We start from the raw sequence: 21,973 nt of genomic DNA on the forward strand, positions 1-21,973 counted from the left end.
TGGTAGGTTACTTTTTTGCATAAAATGTATTACTGAATAAACAACTTGACTGATGTATAATTATTTCTCCCTTTCCTCATGTGAAGTGGTAAAAGGGTGCTATTGAATTTTGCTTTCCATCCAAATGGTTTCCAGGGCATCTCTGTATGTTCATGAAACTTGTATTAAATAACCATGTATGGAAAAGGACAACACGCATTGATTTTGGGGGCAGTGGGTCATAGTTCAAGGTTCCATGCATATAAAAAGTACAATTTTTAATAAGAAAATATTTTTCCATTTCAGCTTTGGGATATCATAAGGATCCTCAGACAAGAGCAGCATTTATGGAGGTTCTGACTAAGATTCTTCAACAGGGTACAGAGTTTGAGACTCTTGCAGAGACAGCTCTAGCTGACAGATTTGAACGTTTGGTGGAACTAGTGACAATGATTGGTGACAAAGGAGAACTGCCCATTGCCATGGCTTTAGCTACAGTGGTCCCTACACAGCAGATGGTATGATTATTTGTACTTGTATTATATACATTAGTTTCCACTTCAGACTTCAAACTTATCAATATTGCAAAGCTTTACTTTAATTTGTTAATTTGTTGGGTTGTTTTATATATTTGACTCTATGCTTTCAGTTGTATGTGTTCCAACTTTCATTTTGATAACAAGGAAACTCGTTTATCTTTAGTTGGTTGCTTATCGAGTGAAGGCATCTGCTATGTTTATATAAAAGGAATTTGAAGAAATTTTCTATAAAAATTGGGTGCTTTCTCCACTTGGCACATCCCTGAATTTTGGGTTTAACTGGCCATAATATTTTGTTATTTCAGGGTTTGTTTTAAAAAAAATATCACTGATATTTTACCCTATGTTTATCGAACTCCCACTTAATGAGTGGATGGTATATTGGAATAACCTTGTCTGTCAGTCCATCTGTCTGTCTGACCATCTGGGGTTTTCTTCGCAATTATCTCAGCTCCCAATGAATGGATTGTTTTTAAATTTGGTGTGTAGCTTTATATAGATGGGCATATGTTGTAAGCAATTTTAGTTGCTGTCAACTTCCTGTACAAGTTGGGGGTATGCATAGCAGGTGTTAACCCAACAAAGTGTGAAACTTCATGTTTTGTAATTTCATCCTTATAATTGTGACTTAATTGATCTTTTCCAGGATGAGCTGGCCAGAGTATTTGTTAACTTATTTGATGCCAAGCATCTGTTGTATCAGCTTCTGTGGAACATGTTTTCTAAAGAGGTTTGTGGTCATTTTTTAATTCCTTTTCACCAGGGTTTAAATAGTTGTACGAGAAATACAGATAAAATAAATGAAAGAAAACAATGATTGTAATGGCTATGAATTATTGATAAAGTGTGCAAAAATCATAGAAAAAAGAAAACTCAACAAAAAAAATGAAAAAAGAACTAAAACCAACTGAACCAAGTAAAAACAGCTAACAACATCGAATCAGGTCACGCATAATAAATAATGAGTTTGACTCAAACTGATGCTTTAAGCAGAAGTAAGGTGTATGCCATCTGCTTTCTTTGAACATCCACTTTGCTGATTTCTAATGGATCGAAAGGTGTCTATTGCATGGTTTTCTCTTCTGTTAAATTTTAGGTTGATAATGTGTGCAAAAATTAAAAAAAAAACACAATGAAGAAATAACAAACCAAACTGACAAGAAGTGAAACAAGAAAAAAAAAACAATTAACACCAACTGAATCATTAATGAATTAGATTCAAACTGATGTTTTCACCAAAGTAAGATGTATGCTGTCTGCTTTCTTTGAAAATCCACTTTGTTGTTTTCCATGGCTCAAAAAGGATCTATTGTTCTTTTCTGTTAAATTATAGGTTGAGATAGCAGATTGTATGCAGACATTATTTAGAGGGAACAGTCTAGCCAGTAAGATAATGGCTTACTGCTTTAGGTTTTATGGCCAGCAGTATCTAAGGGACTTACTGAATCCCCTTATCATGGAGATGGTTGTCATGGAAAAGGAGAAGAAAGAGTCATATGAAATTGACCCAAAGAGGTAAAGATTTTAAATGAAAGGCTTGTTGGTCAGTACAAGCATTTAAGTGATCACCGTGGAACAAGGAACAGTATATTTGTAATTCATGGGTGAAGACAAGACCAATAAAATCAGACAAAGCACAATAAATAAAACACATTTACTAAAAGAATGCACATAGAAACTAAAGAAGAAATGAACAACTTAGTATGGACCAGGTGCAATGGTTAGGTAGTCATCATCTGCTTTTGTAGTTGCTGAATTGCTCATTTGATGAAAATGAAGAGAGAAACTTGGACTGAGTGAACAAATCCATTCCATGTAGGAGATTGCCACTTCATAAAAAGTTTATGATATCAACCATAAAACTTCTAAAGTGATGATAGTCTTGTTGTAACACAACCTTTATCCTGTGAAAGTATTATTGTTTAGGGTGTACTAATTTTCGTGGTTTTCATGGGTTTGGTAAACAATGATATTTGTTTCCCAAAGAAAATGAAGGAAGTTTCCCTTTTGTTTGTATGATAGAGCTATCAAATCCACAAATTCAAGAATCTACACACTGAAAATTTTTCCCTAAACCGTGAACATTGGTGCCCAAAAAACAAAAGTACTTTCACAATATTTGGAAGGAATTAAGGCAAAGAAAATTGTATAGCTTTGGCAGGTAAGTGGATGAAACTGGTAATTGAGTATGATAATGTAAGGTTAGTTAAAGATTGTCTTCTAGGCTTATATAGAAGTGTAGAATCTAAATTTTCTCTTATTCACTTTAAGCACTTCATGCTTGGATATTTCAGGATAGAAGATGGAGAGAAGTTAGAGGATAATAAGAGAAACTTGATGCTCATAACACAGAAAGTTTTCAATGCTATCGTAGAATCAGCTCACTCGTATGTATTTTATTGGAATATTTTTTTCTAACCTGTCTTATTTGCTCAATAAAGCTGGAGGTAGAATAGAAATGATTTTTGTATGTCTCTCCATAGATCTTTAAATAAGGCTAAAATTTAAAAACAAAATTGATGAAGTTTAGATCCAGCTTTTCAAGCATTATGATCTTCTCTATAATTCTACATCTACATGTAAATGATTTACATGTATGAAGACTAATTTATTTATTCCTTTTCTTGCTTATTTGTACCCTTTTCTAGTCTTGATATTAGATCAGGTAATCATCCCCCCTTTTATTTATTCTTTCTTTACAAAAAAGTATAATTGGTGAATCATTTAGTTGTTAGTAGGCTTGAACTTTCTTTGTAAGTAATTATTTAACTGATTTAAAATATAAAAAAAAGTTCCTATTTTTTTATTTCTATACTTTAAGCAATAATATCAGATACTATATACTTTTTTCCATCTATTAGAATATTGTAATGCATTTAAAATTTGTGAAATTTACAATTCCAGTAAGTCAATTTCCTTCACAATTTAAATTATTCTAAAAATGCTGATTATTGATGTGTGGAATATTTCAGTTTTTTCCCGCCAAAATTACGAATTATGTGTCACTGTACATATGAAGTGATATGTTTGAGGTTTCCACAAGTTCACAGTATACACGCCACAGGAACTGTAATTTTTCTACGGTTTTTCAATCCAGCTTTAGGTAACAAATTATGCAAATCTCTTTCTCCACAACATTGCCTGACAAAATAATTTCAGCTTTTTGTTGATTGTTCTTGTAGCACCTTTTCCGCCATTTTTAGACTATTGTTTTTTTCTTTTTTACTCTTCGGCTGTGGTGTTTAGTTTTCACAGATATGCTTAACTTTAACTTTTGCATTTCAATATTTTATATTCTTTGAATGAAATCTAGAATTTTATATCATTTTGCTTAATATATTTAAAAATCATCTACAGTATATTTTTTTTGTATATTGCTAATTTGGTGTTTGCTTTACTTGTATCTCAATCTTTTATCTTTTACTGAATTTGTATTTACAATGACCTTTTTCTCCTTCCTTCATAAGAACCATCAACAAAATGCTGATTGCTTGTAATACTATGACCTTTTTGACCTTTCAGTACAGGCATGGCCATTTGTATCTAGAGCTTGTCGTCTGCTAACCCTGCATTGACCTTTGACCTTTTACTGACAGGTTTCCATCAAAACTGCGGAGTATGTGCCATTGTTTATACCAAGTTGTGGTTCAGCGATTTCAGCAAAGTAGCGCTGAAGCGGTTTGGACCGTTATCGGGACGGTCATATTTTTACGTTTCATCAACCCTGCTATAGGTAAAGATTCCTAAAATTAGATGTGGTGGTGTGATGCAATGTAAATCTCCGTTGTACTAAAGTTTTGTTTGTGAGATTTGTTTCAGTGACATAGAACAGCCATGCACTATAAGTATCCAAGCCAAAAACAGAAATCTACACAAAATATCTTCAAACAAATTTTGTAACATTTCTTGGGAGCACATCCAGGATTTTAGAATATCATTTTGGGGCATTGAAAAAAATTAGGGTATTATCAGTGAAAAATTTTAAGTTATGTACCAAAAAAAAAATTAACTGGATGCATGGTTGCCATGCTTCTTCCAAAGTCTGCCTCTATGCTTGGAACTGAAATCAAGATTTTTCTAAATGGTTGAATATGGATACTGGGCAAGATGTTTTGGCATATACTTGTAGCCATTACATTTGATATATGAACCTGAATTGTTTTTTTTTTTTAAAACAAGCATAGCTACCAAAATCTCACAAACCATGAAGAGAACCTTGTTGTTGTTTTTTTATTTGGTAGTTTTTTTTTATTCTTATGATTTAGTTATCAAATCCTAACCCTAACCAATAAGTTTGGTTAATTATTGTGTTTTTGACTAATGGTTTGATTTTGGTTTTAAATGTGTTGTCTTTTTTTGTTGACATTTAACAAATTGATTGTTTGTCATATTGAATATTAATTTTATGTTTTTTTTTAATGAAAAATATTTTCCAAAGTTGTCCGTTTTTGGCTACATCATTGTCATTGGTCTGAAATAGTATTACTGCCATCATTTGTCCATCATCGAGAAAATATAATTTTATTTTACCCCACAAGTGGTTTGTATATTCGAATCACCTTGTCCTCCTGTCTGTCTGTATGTATGTGTGTCTGTCATTCAAGCTGTTCCAATTTCATTGCAATTATCTTGACTCCCAGTGGATGGATTGATTTTGAATTTAATATTTGGCTTTATATAAATGGGTCATCTACTTAAATTAATTTTTGGGTGCTGTCCGATGTCAATTTATTGTTTTGTGGGACTATCTTTGTGGAGAATACAAAGCATAATAACAGGGAAGTTAAAGTAATTTGACTGTTCTTAAAATACATTTTGTTAACAGTTTTCTTGCACACAAATGCAAATTTGGGTAGGTAGAAAGGAGATTTTTTCATTCATGAGAAAAAAGCCAAAGCACCTAAAGAAATTTACTATTGAATGAATAGAACAAAACAGTGGTTTTTTTGGAATTGAAAACATTCTTTGAGTAGGTAGGTCTTTTTTATAATTTTTGTTGATGTTTCAGTTAACTGAGAATTTTTTTAAGTTAGCCTTAACACACCTTTCAGAAAATATTTTTCTTATGGGTATTCTATTGATATTGAAGGTAAGGTCCCAGCTAAGGTTACAGTGGCCAAGAAGGGCAAGTAAACATGTAAACATTAGGCCATTCAGAGTTAACTTCTTGGTTCTTGGGTAATTTTCCCCCATAAAAAGCTTTAAAGGAGGGAGGCATTGTTACCCAAGTCAAGCTGTAAGGGAGGGAGGCATTATTACCCAAGTCAAGCTATGAGGGAGGGAGGCATTGTTACCCAAGTCAATCTGGTGTGGAAACATAATAATACTAGATGTCTGTCTATCCATATGTCCGTAAGTTTATCACACCTTTTAAGATTTTTTATTTGGCCTAAGATACAAAATTATGTTTTTTTTAGGTTAAACATATCTTCTTTTCTTCATGGACACATCAATTGTAATTAACATATTTTGGTATTAACATTTTCTCTAATGTTTTTTTTTTGAAACGCATATCACAACTTTGCTGTTTTTACTACATATATACTTTTTGTGATGGCTTTTGTGGCACACATTTTGCATTTTGATATGCACAAACAACCCTACATGTTACACCATCTTAGTAAGAAGAATTTTTGTTTTAACTGACAAAGTATGCTAAATGTAAAAATAGAGATAAATAAGACAAAGAAGAGAGTGGTCCTCAATTAAACTGAAAAAAAAATATATACTGTAAACCATGAAAATGTTTAGGCAGTTTTATTTTTACAGTAGAGCTGTAACACGAAAATTAAACTATTATGAATAATGGTTAATTTTTAAAGAAAATTATAACACAATTTGAGGAAAGATTGCAAACCAAAAACTCTGCAAATCAGATAGATCATAGAATCTGCAAAAGCTTCCTAGTTTACAATACATTAAAGCCTAAAGTTACCCTATTCAGACTGATTTGATTTGTTTGGACAGGTGTTCTGTCTACACAGGTTTAAATGCTTTGAGACAGAAATAAAGGGACTTCATTAGATGTCTGGATTAGTCAGGTCTATACAGGTTTTTTTTTTTTTTTTTTTTTTTAAACAGGTTGCACTGCATTAAAGTAAATATTGTAGGTGTCATTCATTTATGCACTGGGAGTTAACCCAAAAATTCTTTACTGGCTATGTTGCAGGAGAATACATGTATAAATGATTAAAATAATCCATTACTTGGTTTAGAAATTACTACAGGTAAAGTGAAACATCTTTAAACAAAATGCTGTTTGCACTTTTTTTTTTTTTTTTTGGGGGGGGGGGTGGGGGTTTTAGAAGGTCTTCAGTTTACACAAGTTCAAAATGCATCAAAAACTGATACATGTGGGGACTTTGTGCAATGTCTGGTATAGATAGGTTTCTTTGTTTTTTTTAAATAATTTGGTGTTGTGTAAATTTGTGCAGTTTTGTGGTTTGGATACTGATTTAAACAAAGATTATGAAATAATGATGGTTTGACATTAAGTGATTTGGAAGAAAAAAAGTAATGATTTTATTCCTTGGAGATTTACATTGTGTGTTGTGAATATAGGTTAGCAGTGTTGGTGATGGGAAAATTGATATATTTCTTCTGAAAGACTACAGTTTTATTTAATTAGTATGTGTCCTTATACATATGACCTTGAAAACATTTTATTGAACCATTTCCAGAAATTACAGAAAGAAAAACGGATTAAGAAGATATAACATAATTTAACAATCTTCAAAAAGGTGGAGTTAAATAGATTTTGAATTGGTCTTTAGAGTGGGCCATTCAAATTGCTACAGTATGTATTAAAAAAAATAAGTGACGGGTTGGTTGGATTATGACCTAAATTGCCAGAGAAACCATACTTAAAGTACCCGATATGATAATGGTAGAACTTACTTCGTTTAGAAATTACTACAGGTAAAGTGAAACATCTTTAAACAAAATGCTGTTTGCACTTTTTTTTTTGGGGGGGGAGAGGGGGGGGGTTTAGAAGGTCTTCAGTTCAAATTAGGAAAATGTGGCATTGTGTGAAAAAGTTGTTCAGTAGTCTAATTAACTTATGGTGTATGCATCTTTATCTGTATTGGAATTATTTGGTACATTAGTGGCTAGAACATTCAAAAATGATAAAAGCAACATTGGTTCTTTCTTTGTATTTCAAGTGCTTGCATGCCTTGTCTTCTTTGTCTAATTTTCTATGTGTCAAGCATGTATGTCTGCACTGTGTATTACTGATCGGTAAATATTGTAGATAAAAGATCGGTAGCTAAGTATTAGATCTGAGGTAAGGGAAGTAATCCAAACTAAGTAGTTCAACCGCTAGAATGTTTAAAAGACCCCTGATATTCAAGGTTCAAAGTGATACGAAAAGATATCCCATAAAGGCTTCAACAAGGGGATATCCTAGTTGAAAAAAATATTACAGATTTAAGGGTTAAATTTTGAAATTATATAAATGCTAAATCTACATGTTTATTATTTTAATGCTTTCCAACAGCAGTGTACATGTAATATGGAAGTATGCATGTATTATAACGAATGATATTTATGAATACAGACTAATGAACTAACAGTAATATATTCCAGCATAATTTTACCTGTGCAAATAATTGAGTCTGGTGTAATTTTCAGATTACAGACATTTACAGACATTTAGTAGCATAATTGCCACCAATATTCAATAAAATTTGTTGACAAAATGTAAAAAATTAAGAGTTGTAAATGTTGCAGAATAAAAAATTACCTCCCACATGCAAGAGTTTTTTCTTTCTTTTAAGTTTTTTTTCCAATTTATTATTGAAAAGATGTAATAAAAATTAAGCAGTCTGATTTTACTCAGAAATTATTCTGTGTAATTTTAAACCTTTACCACATGATATATGTTCTTATTTTAATTCATGTAGATGAATACCTTTACTTTTACTTAATGTGTGCTAGAATTTATGAGTAATCATTGATGTTAAATACACGAATTAGGACAATGTTAGCCATAAATGGAAGGTCAAATTAGAATAAATATATACAAATATATAATAATTAACCATCTTCATAGAATTCACTGATTGATTCAGTTTCAATATCTATGTTTTGATCTTGAACTTGGTTAGTTTTATGCTGAAGAATGGTGTCGGTTATTTGAAATATTCAATGTCAATTTTACCATCAATTGGTAATGTTGAACATATTTAGATGTTTACAAATTTATAATATAATTTATAATATACATATATATAGAAAGAGAAAATCTATGTCATTTTGTAATGTGCAAAATATATAATACAATAAATGTATTAAATAGTAGTAAATTTCACACCATGTAGAACAAATACTGTAGTTGTGCAACACAATAAAAAAATTTATTATGACACAATTGTGAAGTTAACCATTTGTGTAGTCGCTGTCTATTTTACATGTAGTATCTCCCTATGAGTCTGGGATCATAGATGAGGAGCCATCAACCAAAGTGAAACGAGGACTGACACTGATGTGTAAAATAATGCAAAATATTGCCAACCACCTACTCTTTACTAAAGAGATTCACATGAGGACTTTTAATGACTTCCTCAAAACCAACTTTGAGGCAGGGAGGAGGTAGGTTAATAGAAAGTTGTAATTCTGTTTGTAACTAGTCTTCTGATTGGTTTGTTCTGTGTTTTTAAAGCTGGTTTGGTAGGTTCTCATGATTACATTCTTCTTGGAAGGAGGGTGCATATTGTTTTACCATTTTTAATCTGTCTGTCCATCACAATGTTTTTGTAAAAGTTTTCACAGTTTTCTTCCGGTACTTGTCAAAACCACTTAATATTTTAACACCAGCTTTACACATGGAATGTGTGCCATATTAGTGGATTCTATTTTTGGTATTGTTGACAACAGTTGAAGTATGTGTCTGTCTAAAAATCAGGCAGAGGGTGATTCATCATACCTCTAAATGAACAATGAAACTGTTCAAATTCGTTTGTTATGTCCTGAAATAACTCTTCCTCCATTTCCTTGGATCTGCTTTTTATTGTAAAATAATTTTTGACTGGTTATGGTATAAAAATTTTGGCATATAATTTTCCTATACTTTTCTTAAGTAGTATGATGCCAAGTTTTAAGTGTTAATATCTCCAGTGACCAACTTTCATGAGTGCTCTTTTTGTCGAATTAAGTTTCTATAAGGCTTACTGAATGATTTATATTAATAAGATTTTTGAAATTGATGTATGCCTGAATCACTTATCACAAGCATTTGCCTTGTTGTAAGACAGAGCTGTACTTAATTTTGAGAATGGATATTACTAATGAGCATTGGTTTTCAGATTACTCGTTGAAACAAAAGTTCACACTCCCTGATCACAATGATAAATTTTACTTTATTTAGTCCCTTTAAAAAAATTGGGATGGTCAACAGTTGCTAATTAAATTATAAAGATTGCTGATGACAGAAGTTAAATTTGTTATACAACCATCTCGATGCTGGGGGATTGAATTAATCATAAAACTCATTCTGCTAGAAAATGTGGTGTATATTACCTGTATGTTTTAATTGTAGATTTTTCACAGAAATAGCCTCAGATTGTGACATTCCTGACACTGGCAACCATAGCCTCTCTTTCATCAATGATGCCAATGTCATTGCTCTGCACCGGCTGCTGTGGAATAATCAAGAAAAAATAGGTGATTACTTGTCCAGCAGCAGATACACAGGAGAAAAAAGGTATATATGATTTTTATTATATGCCTGTCTTTTGACAGCCTTTTTATTATGTTTCCCCAACTTTGTTGGGGAAAATTATCATTTTTGCCCTGTCCGTCTGTCAGTCACACTTTTGTAAGCAAAACAAAGTCGGGAAACCACTGCACCAAATTTCATGAAAATTGTAGGTTGTTAGGACATTTAGTTGTGCCTATAACCCACAAATTATGATACACTGAAGTTTATGGGAGTTATACCCCATTTAACTTTGGAATGTGGGATACACACATTTGTTTAGACAAATATATTCAATTGTATACTGCTGTCCATCCACATGTTATACAAAAAGAATTAAAAACATTTTTTGGGACAGTATTTATGGTCATAGAGTTAAGTTTCCTTCCATTTTTAATGGATTTAGGATTTTTAGACTGAGCTCCAAAGAAAAGAATGGTAGATCAGCATTTTTGCTTAGCAAGGATGGCATAGCTGTTACTTTAAGATTTGTTGGTCTGTTTTAAAAAAAAAATGGAAATTCCCATTTGAAAGGGCAAGGGGAAAGAACTCAGATCTGGCTTGATTTAATATTTGTTTTGATTCAGAGATCACAAGGCAGTTGGTAGAAGACCATTTGACAAAATGGCAACCCTCCTGGCCTATCTAGGTCCTCCAGAACATAGACCCTTGGACTCACAGTAAGTACTTTTGCAATTCAATCACTCAATAAATGTATACCATAGAAACAGTACTTTTTTTTACAGAGAACTCCAAAGAAAGGAAAACATTTGTTTCTTCCCTGCTACAAATGTAAATACCTGGTATCTAATTTAAGTTCTAGACCCTCTCTAGAAATTCTTGTTCCATGCTCTGAAAAAATTACAGGAGAGTTTGGGATGAAATGGTGTAATATTTTGTATGAGTTTATGTCAACGATAAGTTCTCATTATTTTTCAATACTGAAGACCAAACATTACTCCCCTCCAAAAAAAGAAGCAAGAAGCAAGATAGAAAACCAACTAAATTAAGCATTTGTTTGCAATATCTCTCTAATTGCTACTATTATCACTTGCAGTATTGTTTAGCTGCTATCAAAATTGGAGTTATTTCTTTTTTAAAATATTGCTACCTAATAAAAACCCTTTATTCTTTTATTTTAATTGGTAGAAACTTTTTAAACTGTTCATGTTTTCAATATATTTTCTTTCGTTGTTTGGGGTTGATTTAGAATCAAGAAAAACATTATGTAAAAGAGTCAATTGTACTTACTGTATTTGCAGTAATGAGAATGTAGGAACACTTTCTGTAATAACATACCATGAAAAGGTGGGAGGGATTCATGACATAATTTATCCAGACCACAACAGGTTTTGACAGTGCTGTAGAAGGACAGTGAAAGCATGTGAACAGTAGTAGTCTTGTCTCTTGTAGATGGAGCAGTATGGACATGACCAGTACCAAGTTTGAGGAACTCATGTCCAAACATAACATGCATGAGAAAGATGAGTTTAAGTCACTCAAGAACTTACACATCTTTTACCAAGCAGGGACCAGTAAACAACAATGTCCTGTCTTCTATTACATTGCTAGACGTTACAAGTAAGTATATAATGTTACAATTGAGTACACACATATTTTACCAAGCAGGGACCAGTAAACAACAATGTCCTGTCTTCTATTACATTGCTAGACATTACAAGTAAGTATATAATGTTACAATTGAGTACACACATATTTTACCAAGCAGGGACCAGTAAACAACAATGTCCTGTCTTCTATTACATTGCTAGACATTACAAGTAAGTATATAATGTTACAATTGAATACACACATTGCATTGATCAATGTTACAAGCGAGTACATAAATTTTACCTCTAATGGTTTTAAGTAAGTACATAATTTTCATTGCTAGAGGTTACAGGTGAGTACAAAAACTGCACTGCTAGAAAGTCAGTACATTAATTGCATTTCTAGATGTTACAGGTGAGTACACAAATGGTATTAGATGTTACAACTGAGTACATAAATTGCATTTCTAGGTGTTACAAGTGAGTACATAAATTGCATTGCTTAAGCGTTGCTTGTGAGTTCACAGATTGCGTTGCTAGATGCTTCAGATAAGTGCACGAATTACATTACTAGTTGTTATTATTCGGAATATTTCTTAAATTGCAGGACGTTAAAAGTTAATACATAACTTACAAAGCTAACTGATTGTAACAATAAAATATGTATTGTTTAAAAAAACACCATACTCACTGTAGTCATTCTTTTGGAATTGTTTAATGCTTCATATTCTAAAGGTAATAGAAAACCAATGCTGGCATATGAGGGTTAGTTCTCCTGAAAGTTGAGGAGATATAAGCAGTGCAGGCTTAAAAATTACTGTCCCTTCTAAAATCAACAAAATCCTTCATTACTGAAAAAAAAACAAAAAAACTTTAAACCTGAACATCACATTGTTATAATTTGTGTAGTGATTTTTTTCCAAGGTTTCCAGAATGGTGTTACTTATTGTTTAGTGTTAAAATTGTACTTACATATTAAAGAGTAATGTTTTTTTCAGGGTTGGAGAAATCAATGGTGACCTGTTGATATACCATGTATTATTGACCTTGAAACCATTCTACAATAAACCCTTTGAGCTGGTGATAGATTTTACCCATACATGTGCAGAAAATAGATTTAGGGTAAGTTCAGACCTTTTGAGCTGGTGATAGATTTTACCCATACATGTTGAATAGGTAATGACTTTTGCTGTATCTATTTTTCATACAATTTTGTCCACATTTAAAACAGAACCCATTTGACATTTTTTAGAATGCTACTATTTGATATAGTTTCTCTGTTTGCAGACTGATTTCCTGTCCAAGTGGTTTGTAGTCATGCCAGAAGCTGTTTACCAGAACATTGTACAAGCTTACATTTATAACTGTAATTCCTGGGTTAGAGAGTATACCAAGTATCATGATAGAATCCTAACACCTCTGAGGGTAAGTAAAGAAAATGCAGAAAGGAAACAAAATACTGATTGTAATTTTTATCATATGGCTTATTTCATGCATATTAGAATGAGAATTCTTAATCAGTTGAACAGACCCTATATTGTATTAGTCTGAATTGGGTAGCCAGCTGTTTTATGTGTAAACTTACAGAAGCAACAGCTCTCTGGTAGGTAATGTCATCCGACTTAGTTGTATTATTCCTTTTCTGAGCCGACCAGTTGTCAAGCTATGAAGCAGGACACCGCCAAGTTGGTTAGAAACACAGGGATGATTTTTTTCTGCTTTTTAGTGGAATTCCACTACTTGAAATCCGGATTTTACCATTATGATTCTTTTTTTCCCCTGTTAATTTATATCTGATTTAACCAATTTCCGCTTTGTTTGACAACACCGTAAAATAATCCCTGGAAATATTGAGAATGGAAAAATGATGTATATTGCATTGCTATAATTTGTTAGGGCAACATACTTATTTGACCTTTAAGAAATGACCTTTATCATTACAGGGCAACAGGAAATTGGTGTTTATAGATCATCCTGCCAAGTTACATGAGTTTATAGAACCTGATCAGATAAAACTTCCTGGCTCAACCTTATCATTAGAAGAGGATCTCAAAATATCTAACAATGCACTCAAACTGTCTCATAAGGATACCAAAGTCACCATTAAGGTAAGTATGGGCATAAACATTCTGTTGCAAGCTGCCAAGGGAAACTTTCACTAGCCAGCTTCATTTAAGGGACCCCTTAACATTGAACATGTAAGTATTGAGTATTGGTTTGGCACACTGGTAATGTTTTGGGGTGCTCAATAAACATGTAACTAAAACTGCATTGTTCAGATTCATTAAAATAATAGTCAGGAAATATTCACTTACCACCTAGGTGAGTGCTCAATTGAGGGGTGTTTACTTATACAGATATTCCGTTATTTTTACGAATTCTGACAGCAAATTACGCTCTATGGATTGTGAATATCTCCATAGTACCTTTTGTTAAAATTTCAGAAAGTTCAGGATTTTTAAGGATCATGTCCATAGAATACTGAGAAAAATATAGATTGTCATCAAGTAGTATAAACAGATCTGAAAATGATTAGCACTAATCAAATGCATTTTTTATTGGCCGTTTGGGAAGTTGCCCTGTAAAAGTTTCAAATATTGCATGAGTTATAGTCTCATGATAAAAAAAAAGAATTTTGTATGGTGAAATGCAACAGATAAGACTACTTGACTTAGAATTAGTGTGTCTGCCAGCTGTGCATTATCATATTAAACTCTGACACGTGAATGCTCAGTATAAGTGCACTTAATATGATTTTTGCATTGTAAACTTTCAGGTTGGACCTAATGCTATACAGATAACATCAGCAGAGAAGTTGAGAGTCTTGGGACACCAGGTCTTACTGAATGATGTGTATTATGCCTCAGAAATAGAAGAGGTTTGTATTGGGGAAGAGTTGGTTAAGTCGTATAGTTGCCCTAAATTTTAATTTGGGAAAAAAGCTTCATCGGGTAGGCCCAATATTTTGCATGGATGTAGTTTTCAGTTCAATGTCTTAACATTTTAAACAAGTTAGAGGGAAATTTTTGTGGAGGGGTTAAATTCTTGTATATTTTCTGACAGCAAATGTAAAGAAAATTTACATGTTTATGTGTGTTATTTTCTTGATCAATGCATTTTGATGTCGTACATTTTACAATGTATATTTTTGTAAAACATTTGAGAATGTAATTGTGGCCATTTTCACAATAATTTGACTTGGATGAAAATTGTCTTTGTATAACAGATAAAACTCAGAGATATCTCAGTTTAGAATTGAGTGTTTGTACGAAGAATATCTCTGTTTTTGACAGGTCTGTTTGGTCGATGACAACCAGTTTACACTGACGATATCCAATGAGAGTGGACCTCTATCCTTCATCCATAATGATTGCGACAATATTGTTCATGACATCATACACATCAGGACAAGATGGGAACTCTCACAACCAGTAAGTAATTTGGTAACTTCAGTTCTCCTGCACATCAAAAAAATAAAACAGATAGTCTTTTTTCAGGTTGTGGCACCACACAACTTGAAAAAATTACTTTAGTACCAGAATATTCTGACGTCATTAAATTTCTAGACTTTGTCTGTTGCTACCCTGGAAGTTGAGAATATTCTTAGACTAAATTATTGTTTCACCCAGGCCTGCTCTCATTTATGAAACATGAAAATGTATTATTTTCCACAGTGTGTGACAAAAATATGGAAATATATGTATGAAGCAGAAGTCAAGATCTCAAATAATTTTAATTTTTTCCAGGATACAGTTACAGTACATACAAAGATCAGACCAAAAGATGTACCAGGGACGCTACTTAATGTGGCTCTGCTTAACTTGGGCAGCTCAGATCCTAGTTTACGATCGGCTGCTTACAATTTACTCTGCGCTCTTACTCAAACATTTGATCTCAAAATTGAAGGACAACTTCTGGAAACTACAGGTAAATTGTAAATAACACTAGTATCAGAGTACTGAATAGAAAACTCAGAACTCCCTAGGAGACGATTTTAAAAATCTTTCTCAGGGTATTTGAGATTTCAATGGGCTTCTAAGTTCTCCTTTACTGGAATTGGAGCATTGCGATTTTCTTACATTCTCAGTAACCTTTTTTTCTGTTTTTTCCTCCAATTTATAGTCTTTGCTAAGTTATGAAGTACTTTACTAGACATTGGACCTTTAAGGTAGTTGGTGTGATTTACTGGTCCAAACAAAATTTAACTGGACTGGTCGTAGTTCCAGAATTATAGTGGACTTGACTGTCAGACTGGCATACTTTGCAAAGACTAAGTTTGTGCAAAAAAAAAAATTTCTGAAGAACGTGTAACACTATATTTTAGGTTTGTGTATACCTGCTAACAACACCATATTCATTAAGACGATCAGTGAGACACTAGCTGCCAATGAGCCCCACCTGACACTGGAGTTTCTGGAGGAATGTATACAGGGCTTTGGTAACTCCAACATAGAGCTGAAACATTTGTGTCTAGAATACATCACTCCTTGGTTACCAAATCTTACCAGGTATTGTTGATAAAACTGTAAAAGTGTAATTTTTGACAGGGTATATATTCTTTTGCTTTTTCCAAGTTCATTGAGTCATAAATGTCAGTTCTAAAGGGAATGTGAATTCTCTAACAATGTAGATGATCTCTACTCATAAAATTAAAGTAGCAAAGATGAAAACAAATGCTGAGAGATTGTGAAGTTAGAATTAGCAATTTGAAAAGAAGAAGATGTGGTTGACTAATTATCTCTCAACAAATGGCCTTCAGTTTTGATAAAACTCCCTCTTTACAAATTGGATATCCATATTGATTCTAGTATGAATGTTCTTCAAGCATTTTATTTGTAGGTGATGTGTAAAGACGTACCGACTGTGTTCAAATTTCAAATTTTAAATCTATTTTGTGAAACATAGCATTAACAATACAGATGAAATTAGATTTATATGAAGTGTATCACACTTTTAGATCAAGAGTTATTGCCCTAACCAGATCAATTTTACATTTATCTTGTTTTTCACTCTGACCATGCTTTTATTAAACTATTAAATCGTGAGATGGTTGTTACTTTTTAAACACAATTAGCATTTATATTTAATTCTTGAACAGATTTTGTCGGCATACAGATGAAAACAAAAGACAGAAGGTGGCATTAATTCTAGACAAGTTGATTACAATGACAATAGAGGAAGTGGAGGTATGGGTTTGATATGAATCTTGAAGTCTATAGGTGTGTCATTTACTGCAAAAAAAATGTGATGTAATGGTATAATTTAAAAGTATGTAAGAAAAGGTCATATTTAAAAGATGATTATAACTGTACATTTTAATTTTAGACCAAACTGATTCCCACTCTTTTTGAAGTATTACAAGAATACTCTGGTAAGTTTTAGTCTGTCGGTAAAGACATTGCATTATGTGAAGTTATGGTTGTGAATTACATGCTCCCCCACAAAAAATATTAGTGCAGTTGTTTATGCTTAGATATTATTAGCTAACAATTGATGCCTTAAATTTACATGTAAGTGAAAGTAACTCTTAGAATTGAGCTTATATAATTTAAAATCATACAATTGTAGATGTACCCATCAATACAAGCCAAGATCTGGGGTAATATTGGACAAGTAGCAGATTTACTGGATATGGTTCTGGACAGTTTCATTAAGGTATTATTTACTGGATATGGTTCTGGACAGTTTCATTAAGGTATTGTTTACTGGATATGGTTCTGGACAGTTTCATTAAGGTATTGTTTACTGGATATGGTTCTGGACAGTTTCATTAAGGTATTATTATAAATTTCTGTTGGAAAAAAAATATATCAGCTTTTCTTACTGTTTTTATGATGTGAAAATGAAATCAACATCAGAAATTTTTTTTTTATTTCTAGGAGCGTATTTAAGAAAGTTGTACATGTGTTAGTAATTAAAATGCAAGTCATTTAAAATCAGTGTATAAACACACACAAAATCATTTTTTATTGATTTTTTAACTAATTGATATTCATTAGTGGGGTTAGATCATTTTAAAAGGGGGTGTGTTCTTTAGAAATGGACATATTCATTTAAACATCAATAATATGACTTGGCAATGGATATTGGAAAGCTCCTATTTTGTTTCAGAGAAGTGTCACTGGGGGACTTGGTTCCATACAGGCAGAAATTATGGCTGACACTGCTGTGGCCTTAACCTCTGCTAATGTACAGCTGGTATCTAGAAAGGTCATAGGTCGACTGTGTAGGGTATGTTACTTGATTTGTACATTTTATCAATTTAATAAAATTACTGTAGTAATAAAAAGTATATGTAGAGGTATAAAATTTCATCATAGTTATGATTATAATTATTGACAGTATTTAGTATGAATCGTGTAACAGCCAAAATCACACTTTTAATTACTTGTAATCATCTTTAAAATTTGATTTCAGGAATAATTTGCTTTTTTGGTAAAATGTCGTGTCAAAAATTGAATTGTTTTATTGATTGCTGTAGTTTGGTCTTGTTTTTGGGGATTTAGATATAATCTTTGACCACTTATGAATGATATTCACTTTAAGCATAAATGTGTTATAAAATTAAGTTCTGATGAAATTACAGTTAAACTATGATTGACTATTTATATGTCAGTACTTGATTATTAATATTGACCACAATGTTATCTCTTTTCCATTGTTCTAATGCCTGATAAATTTTATTTGGCAGTAAGCTGTCATGATACTTCAAATATTTCTATGACAAGAGTAATCATGGGAATCAAGATTCTAGCAGAAATTGAAAAATCCAGGGACAAAGACCATACATGGAAAACAGACAAATACAACAAAAACATAAAATAACCAAAATAATACATACAAAACAACAAATATAAATGAGCAACTCAGACTCCACTAAAAACTGACAGCATAGACCAAGTGCACCGGTAGGGTAAGCATCCTTTGCTTTTCTAGAAAAATTTACCGAGCTGCTCATAAAAAGTTAAATCTCTGGTAGACCAAAGAGGAAATGACACTTTGAACAAATCAGCTCTACAGGTGCAGATGTATACACCATAACAAGGCTAGGTCAAATAGATTGTGACATTACTGATAAATAGAGAAGTGTTAGTTTTGAATGTCTCGACAGAACATTGCATCTTGCCTAACAAGCTTACAGGATATTTCATGTCTCAACCTCAAAATTGCCGTTATTCTGTATATGTTACATCAACAAACTGTGTATTTCTTTGCAGCTGATAGATAAAACCTGTACATCCCCAACACCTACCCTGGAACAACATCTGATGTGGGATGATATAGCCATTTTAGCCAGATATCTTCTCATGTTGTCATTCAATAACTCATTAGATGGTAGGTGTTTAAAAAAAAGAATTTTATGCAGAAATTTTTGTGTTCTCTCTTTTCATGATTTATGCAGAAAAAACTGCTTGTGCATAGTGTTAAATTTGTGATTGGTCCTCAAAGTATGTTTTAATTTTCTTAAAAGGAAGACAGTGTAATTTTTGTGTTACAGGTCTTTACAACGAAAGTGGCAATAATGAAATCACTAAGAAAATTTCACGATTTACAGTATATATATATACTTTATTGAATAGGAATGAAACTGTATCCCTTTCAATTATTTTGAATGAAGGAAAAAAAACCCCTGATAACGAGCTACTGCATAAATAATCTACAAAGGACTTTTATTTGCATAATTCAACCTAGTGTTCATCCACTCCTTGGCTAAGTTATATCCCCATTTGTTGACTTGTTGATATATTGAAATCATCTTGTCTGTCGTTCCATCCATCCATCTGTCCATCTGTTCATCCATCCAAATTCTGTTGCAATTTTCTTAACTCTCAATGGATGCATTGATTACATCTACATGATATCAAACAAGCAGTTTCAACAACTAATGTATGCATTTTGAAATGATTAATACCGGTATCTATAGTTGACAACAATGCAATATTTTCAAATTCATTTTCAGAATGCATTGGATCTTTTCCAAAAATGCTAATGCATGGATATATTGCATGGTTGTTTTCTTCAGCTTCTCTGTAGAAGCAAATATTTATCAATAAATAATTTTGCTTTATTCTGTTTCAGTCGCCAGTCATCTGCCATTTTTATTCCACATTGTGACATTACTTGTGTGTACAGGACCATTGTCTCTGAGAGCCTCAACACATGGGCTTGTCATCAACATCATCCATTCTCTTTGTACATGTTCACAGCTCAATTTCAAAGGTAAGACATCCTTGAGAGCCTGAATGCAGATAATATTAAGTGTTGTTGTATGTCCTCAGCTCTACAATTATTTTTGATACATTGGAAAAAAAAATGGACAGCTGTTTAATATATTAATTCACTGCTTCACATGTAAAAAAAAACTACTTTGATATAAATTTAAATGTAATTAACATAATTTATGTTATTCAATGTTTATATCGTATGCTGTAAGCCCCCATTAATATGAATTTATATTTTACATGAAATAAGCAACTTTTTTTAATTTTCCATTTTTGTGTAGAAATTTTAGTCAATGGTTTTTCACTGTCTATTATCTCCCTTGTAAGTTTCAAAGACATTAATTTACGGTTTGGAAACCATAATTCAGTAGCAGGAGCAAATTTAGAGAACTTGTCTATTGCTTTACTTTAAATAAAATGTAAAACAAAATTTCTTTTGATCAACTGAGGTGTAAGTCGTGTAAACACATTTGTCCTGTATATAAATGCTTTGATTGAAGTACCATGTGTTATGATAATTTTGACTTTTTTTGTCTTTTACAGAAGCCACATTAAAAGTACTTAAAATGAGCTTGGCTGAGTTTTCTCTGCCAAAGTTCTACCAGTTGTTTGGTATCAGTAAAGTGAAGTCTGCAGCCGTTAGTGCATTCCGTACCAGTTTCCGACCAGGAGATCGTTCGTTCACAATGTCTCCTCCAGAACATGAGAAGTTATCACTCAGCTCATTAGAAACTATTGTTGATGCTCTTCTTGAAATTATGGAGGTAACTACAGTGAAAGTAGTACTGTTTGTGGGTGCCAATTTTCGTGGTTTTGTGGGTGCTAACTTTTGTGGTTGCCAATTTTCGTGGTGTTTGTGGGCACCAATTTTCGTAGATTTGTAGGTGCCAATTTTTGTGGTTTTTTTTTTTGTGTGTGCCAATTTTCGTGGTTTTTGTCGGTGCCATTTTTCGTGCTTTTTGTGGGTACCAATTTTTGTGTTTTTTTTTTGGATGCCAATTTTATGGCTTTGTGGGTAGGCTAAACCACTAAATTTGATTCCCAATGATAAGGTATTTCCATTGATGTGTATACTGAAAACCTCAAAATTACAATTTCAAGAATCCACAAACTAATGTTTCTTTCCTTCTCATGAAAATTGATATCCACGTATTAAAGAACTTTCACAGTAGGAATACTTTTGTAAATTGAATTTGCCTTATTTTATCAAGATTGTTTTATTCAAAAGAATATCTTTCTCCAATTGGAATTTGTCATTTTATTTCGAGGAATTTTGTTTTAGTCATGAAGAATTTTACAATTGAATGAAAATTAATTTTTATGTGTACATGTCTTTAAAATGATAGTAGAAGCTATTGAGTTTTGAAATTACTGTGAATTGGCGAGTTCAGAAAAAAATATGCTTCTGTATTTTAGGCCAGTGTTAAAGACATTCCAAATTGTGATTGGTTACAACAATGGACTGATCTGTCAAAAAGGTTGGTACAGTATTGTGATGTTGCATACTTTACATATTACAATCATGTTGGCGCACTGGTTTAGAATTTTTTTATTTTTAATTGTTACAGAGATATTTTGTCTGTGCAAGAAACACATCTAGAGCCACTATTATCGGGACTAATTTTGCATATGTTAAATTGAATCAAAACTTCTTGAAATCAAATATTCCCTTAATTATGTATCATCTGAAAATGTTGTTGTGAAAAGAAGAAAGTTTCTCTCTTGCCGCAGTTTATTTCTTATGGAATACTGGGAGATTTTTTTTCCCCTGGCACTGCATAGAAAGGGACATAGAAATACTGGTGTCTGTCAATTTTCTGGTCACACCAGAGGAGCTAATTCCAATAGACCCACATGACAGATTCTGTTTAAATTTTGCAGGATTGTTAGTCACCATTTGTTGTTAGGCTGCCATTTTGATTCAACAAATTTTACTGGAGATAGTGAACTTCAGCTGTTCAACTTTTAATTTTTGCAAAGGGAGGG

The 21,973-nt window shown here is 32.4% G+C and overlaps 1 protein-coding gene across 5 annotated transcripts in view; it reads left to right on the forward strand.

Annotated features, from left to right (window-relative positions):
* The window catches only part of LOC148607259 (neurofibromin-like), a 58,408-nt gene that overhangs the window by 26,471 nt on the left and 9,964 nt on the right, over positions 1–21,973 (forward strand). For 2 of the 5 annotated variants that reach the window (XM_088545765.1, XM_088545770.1), the window contains 23 exons: positions 286–497; positions 1,165–1,248; positions 1,852–2,033; positions 2,813–2,905; positions 4,115–4,251; positions 8,936–9,110; positions 10,057–10,221; positions 10,803–10,895; positions 11,611–11,796; positions 12,764–12,887; positions 13,053–13,190; positions 13,709–13,873; positions 14,542–14,643; positions 15,059–15,196; positions 15,512–15,692; positions 16,090–16,273; positions 16,864–16,951; positions 17,334–17,420; positions 17,877–17,996; positions 18,983–19,100; positions 19,845–19,985; positions 20,531–20,751; positions 21,404–21,465. In XM_088545765.1, coding sequence (XP_088401891.1) covers positions 286–497; positions 1,165–1,248; positions 1,852–2,033; positions 2,813–2,905; positions 4,115–4,251; positions 8,936–9,110; positions 10,057–10,221; positions 10,803–10,895; positions 11,611–11,796; positions 12,764–12,887; positions 13,053–13,190; positions 13,709–13,873; positions 14,542–14,643; positions 15,059–15,196; positions 15,512–15,692; positions 16,090–16,273; positions 16,864–16,951; positions 17,334–17,420; positions 17,877–17,996; positions 18,983–19,100; positions 19,845–19,985; positions 20,531–20,751; positions 21,404–21,465 — 3,196 coding nt within the window. Of the gene's footprint in view, positions 1–285; positions 498–1,164; positions 1,249–1,851; positions 2,034–2,812; positions 2,906–3,490; positions 3,622–4,114; positions 4,252–8,935; positions 9,111–10,056; positions 10,222–10,802; positions 10,896–11,610; positions 11,797–12,763; positions 12,888–13,052; positions 13,191–13,708; positions 13,874–14,541; positions 14,644–15,058; positions 15,197–15,511; positions 15,693–16,089; positions 16,274–16,863; positions 16,952–17,333; positions 17,421–17,876; positions 17,997–18,982; positions 19,101–19,844; positions 19,986–20,530; positions 20,752–21,403; positions 21,466–21,973 lie in introns of all 5 variants that reach the window. The other 3 variants (XM_088545767.1, XM_088545766.1, XM_088545769.1) reach the window with 3 other exon arrangements.

Source organism: Perna viridis, chromosome 9 (assembly GCF_037379345.1).
Source record: "Perna viridis isolate PV_CMFRI_1.1 ecotype Kerala chromosome 9, ASM3737934v1, whole genome shotgun sequence".
NCBI lineage: Eukaryota > Metazoa > Mollusca > Bivalvia > Mytilida > Mytilidae > Perna > Perna viridis.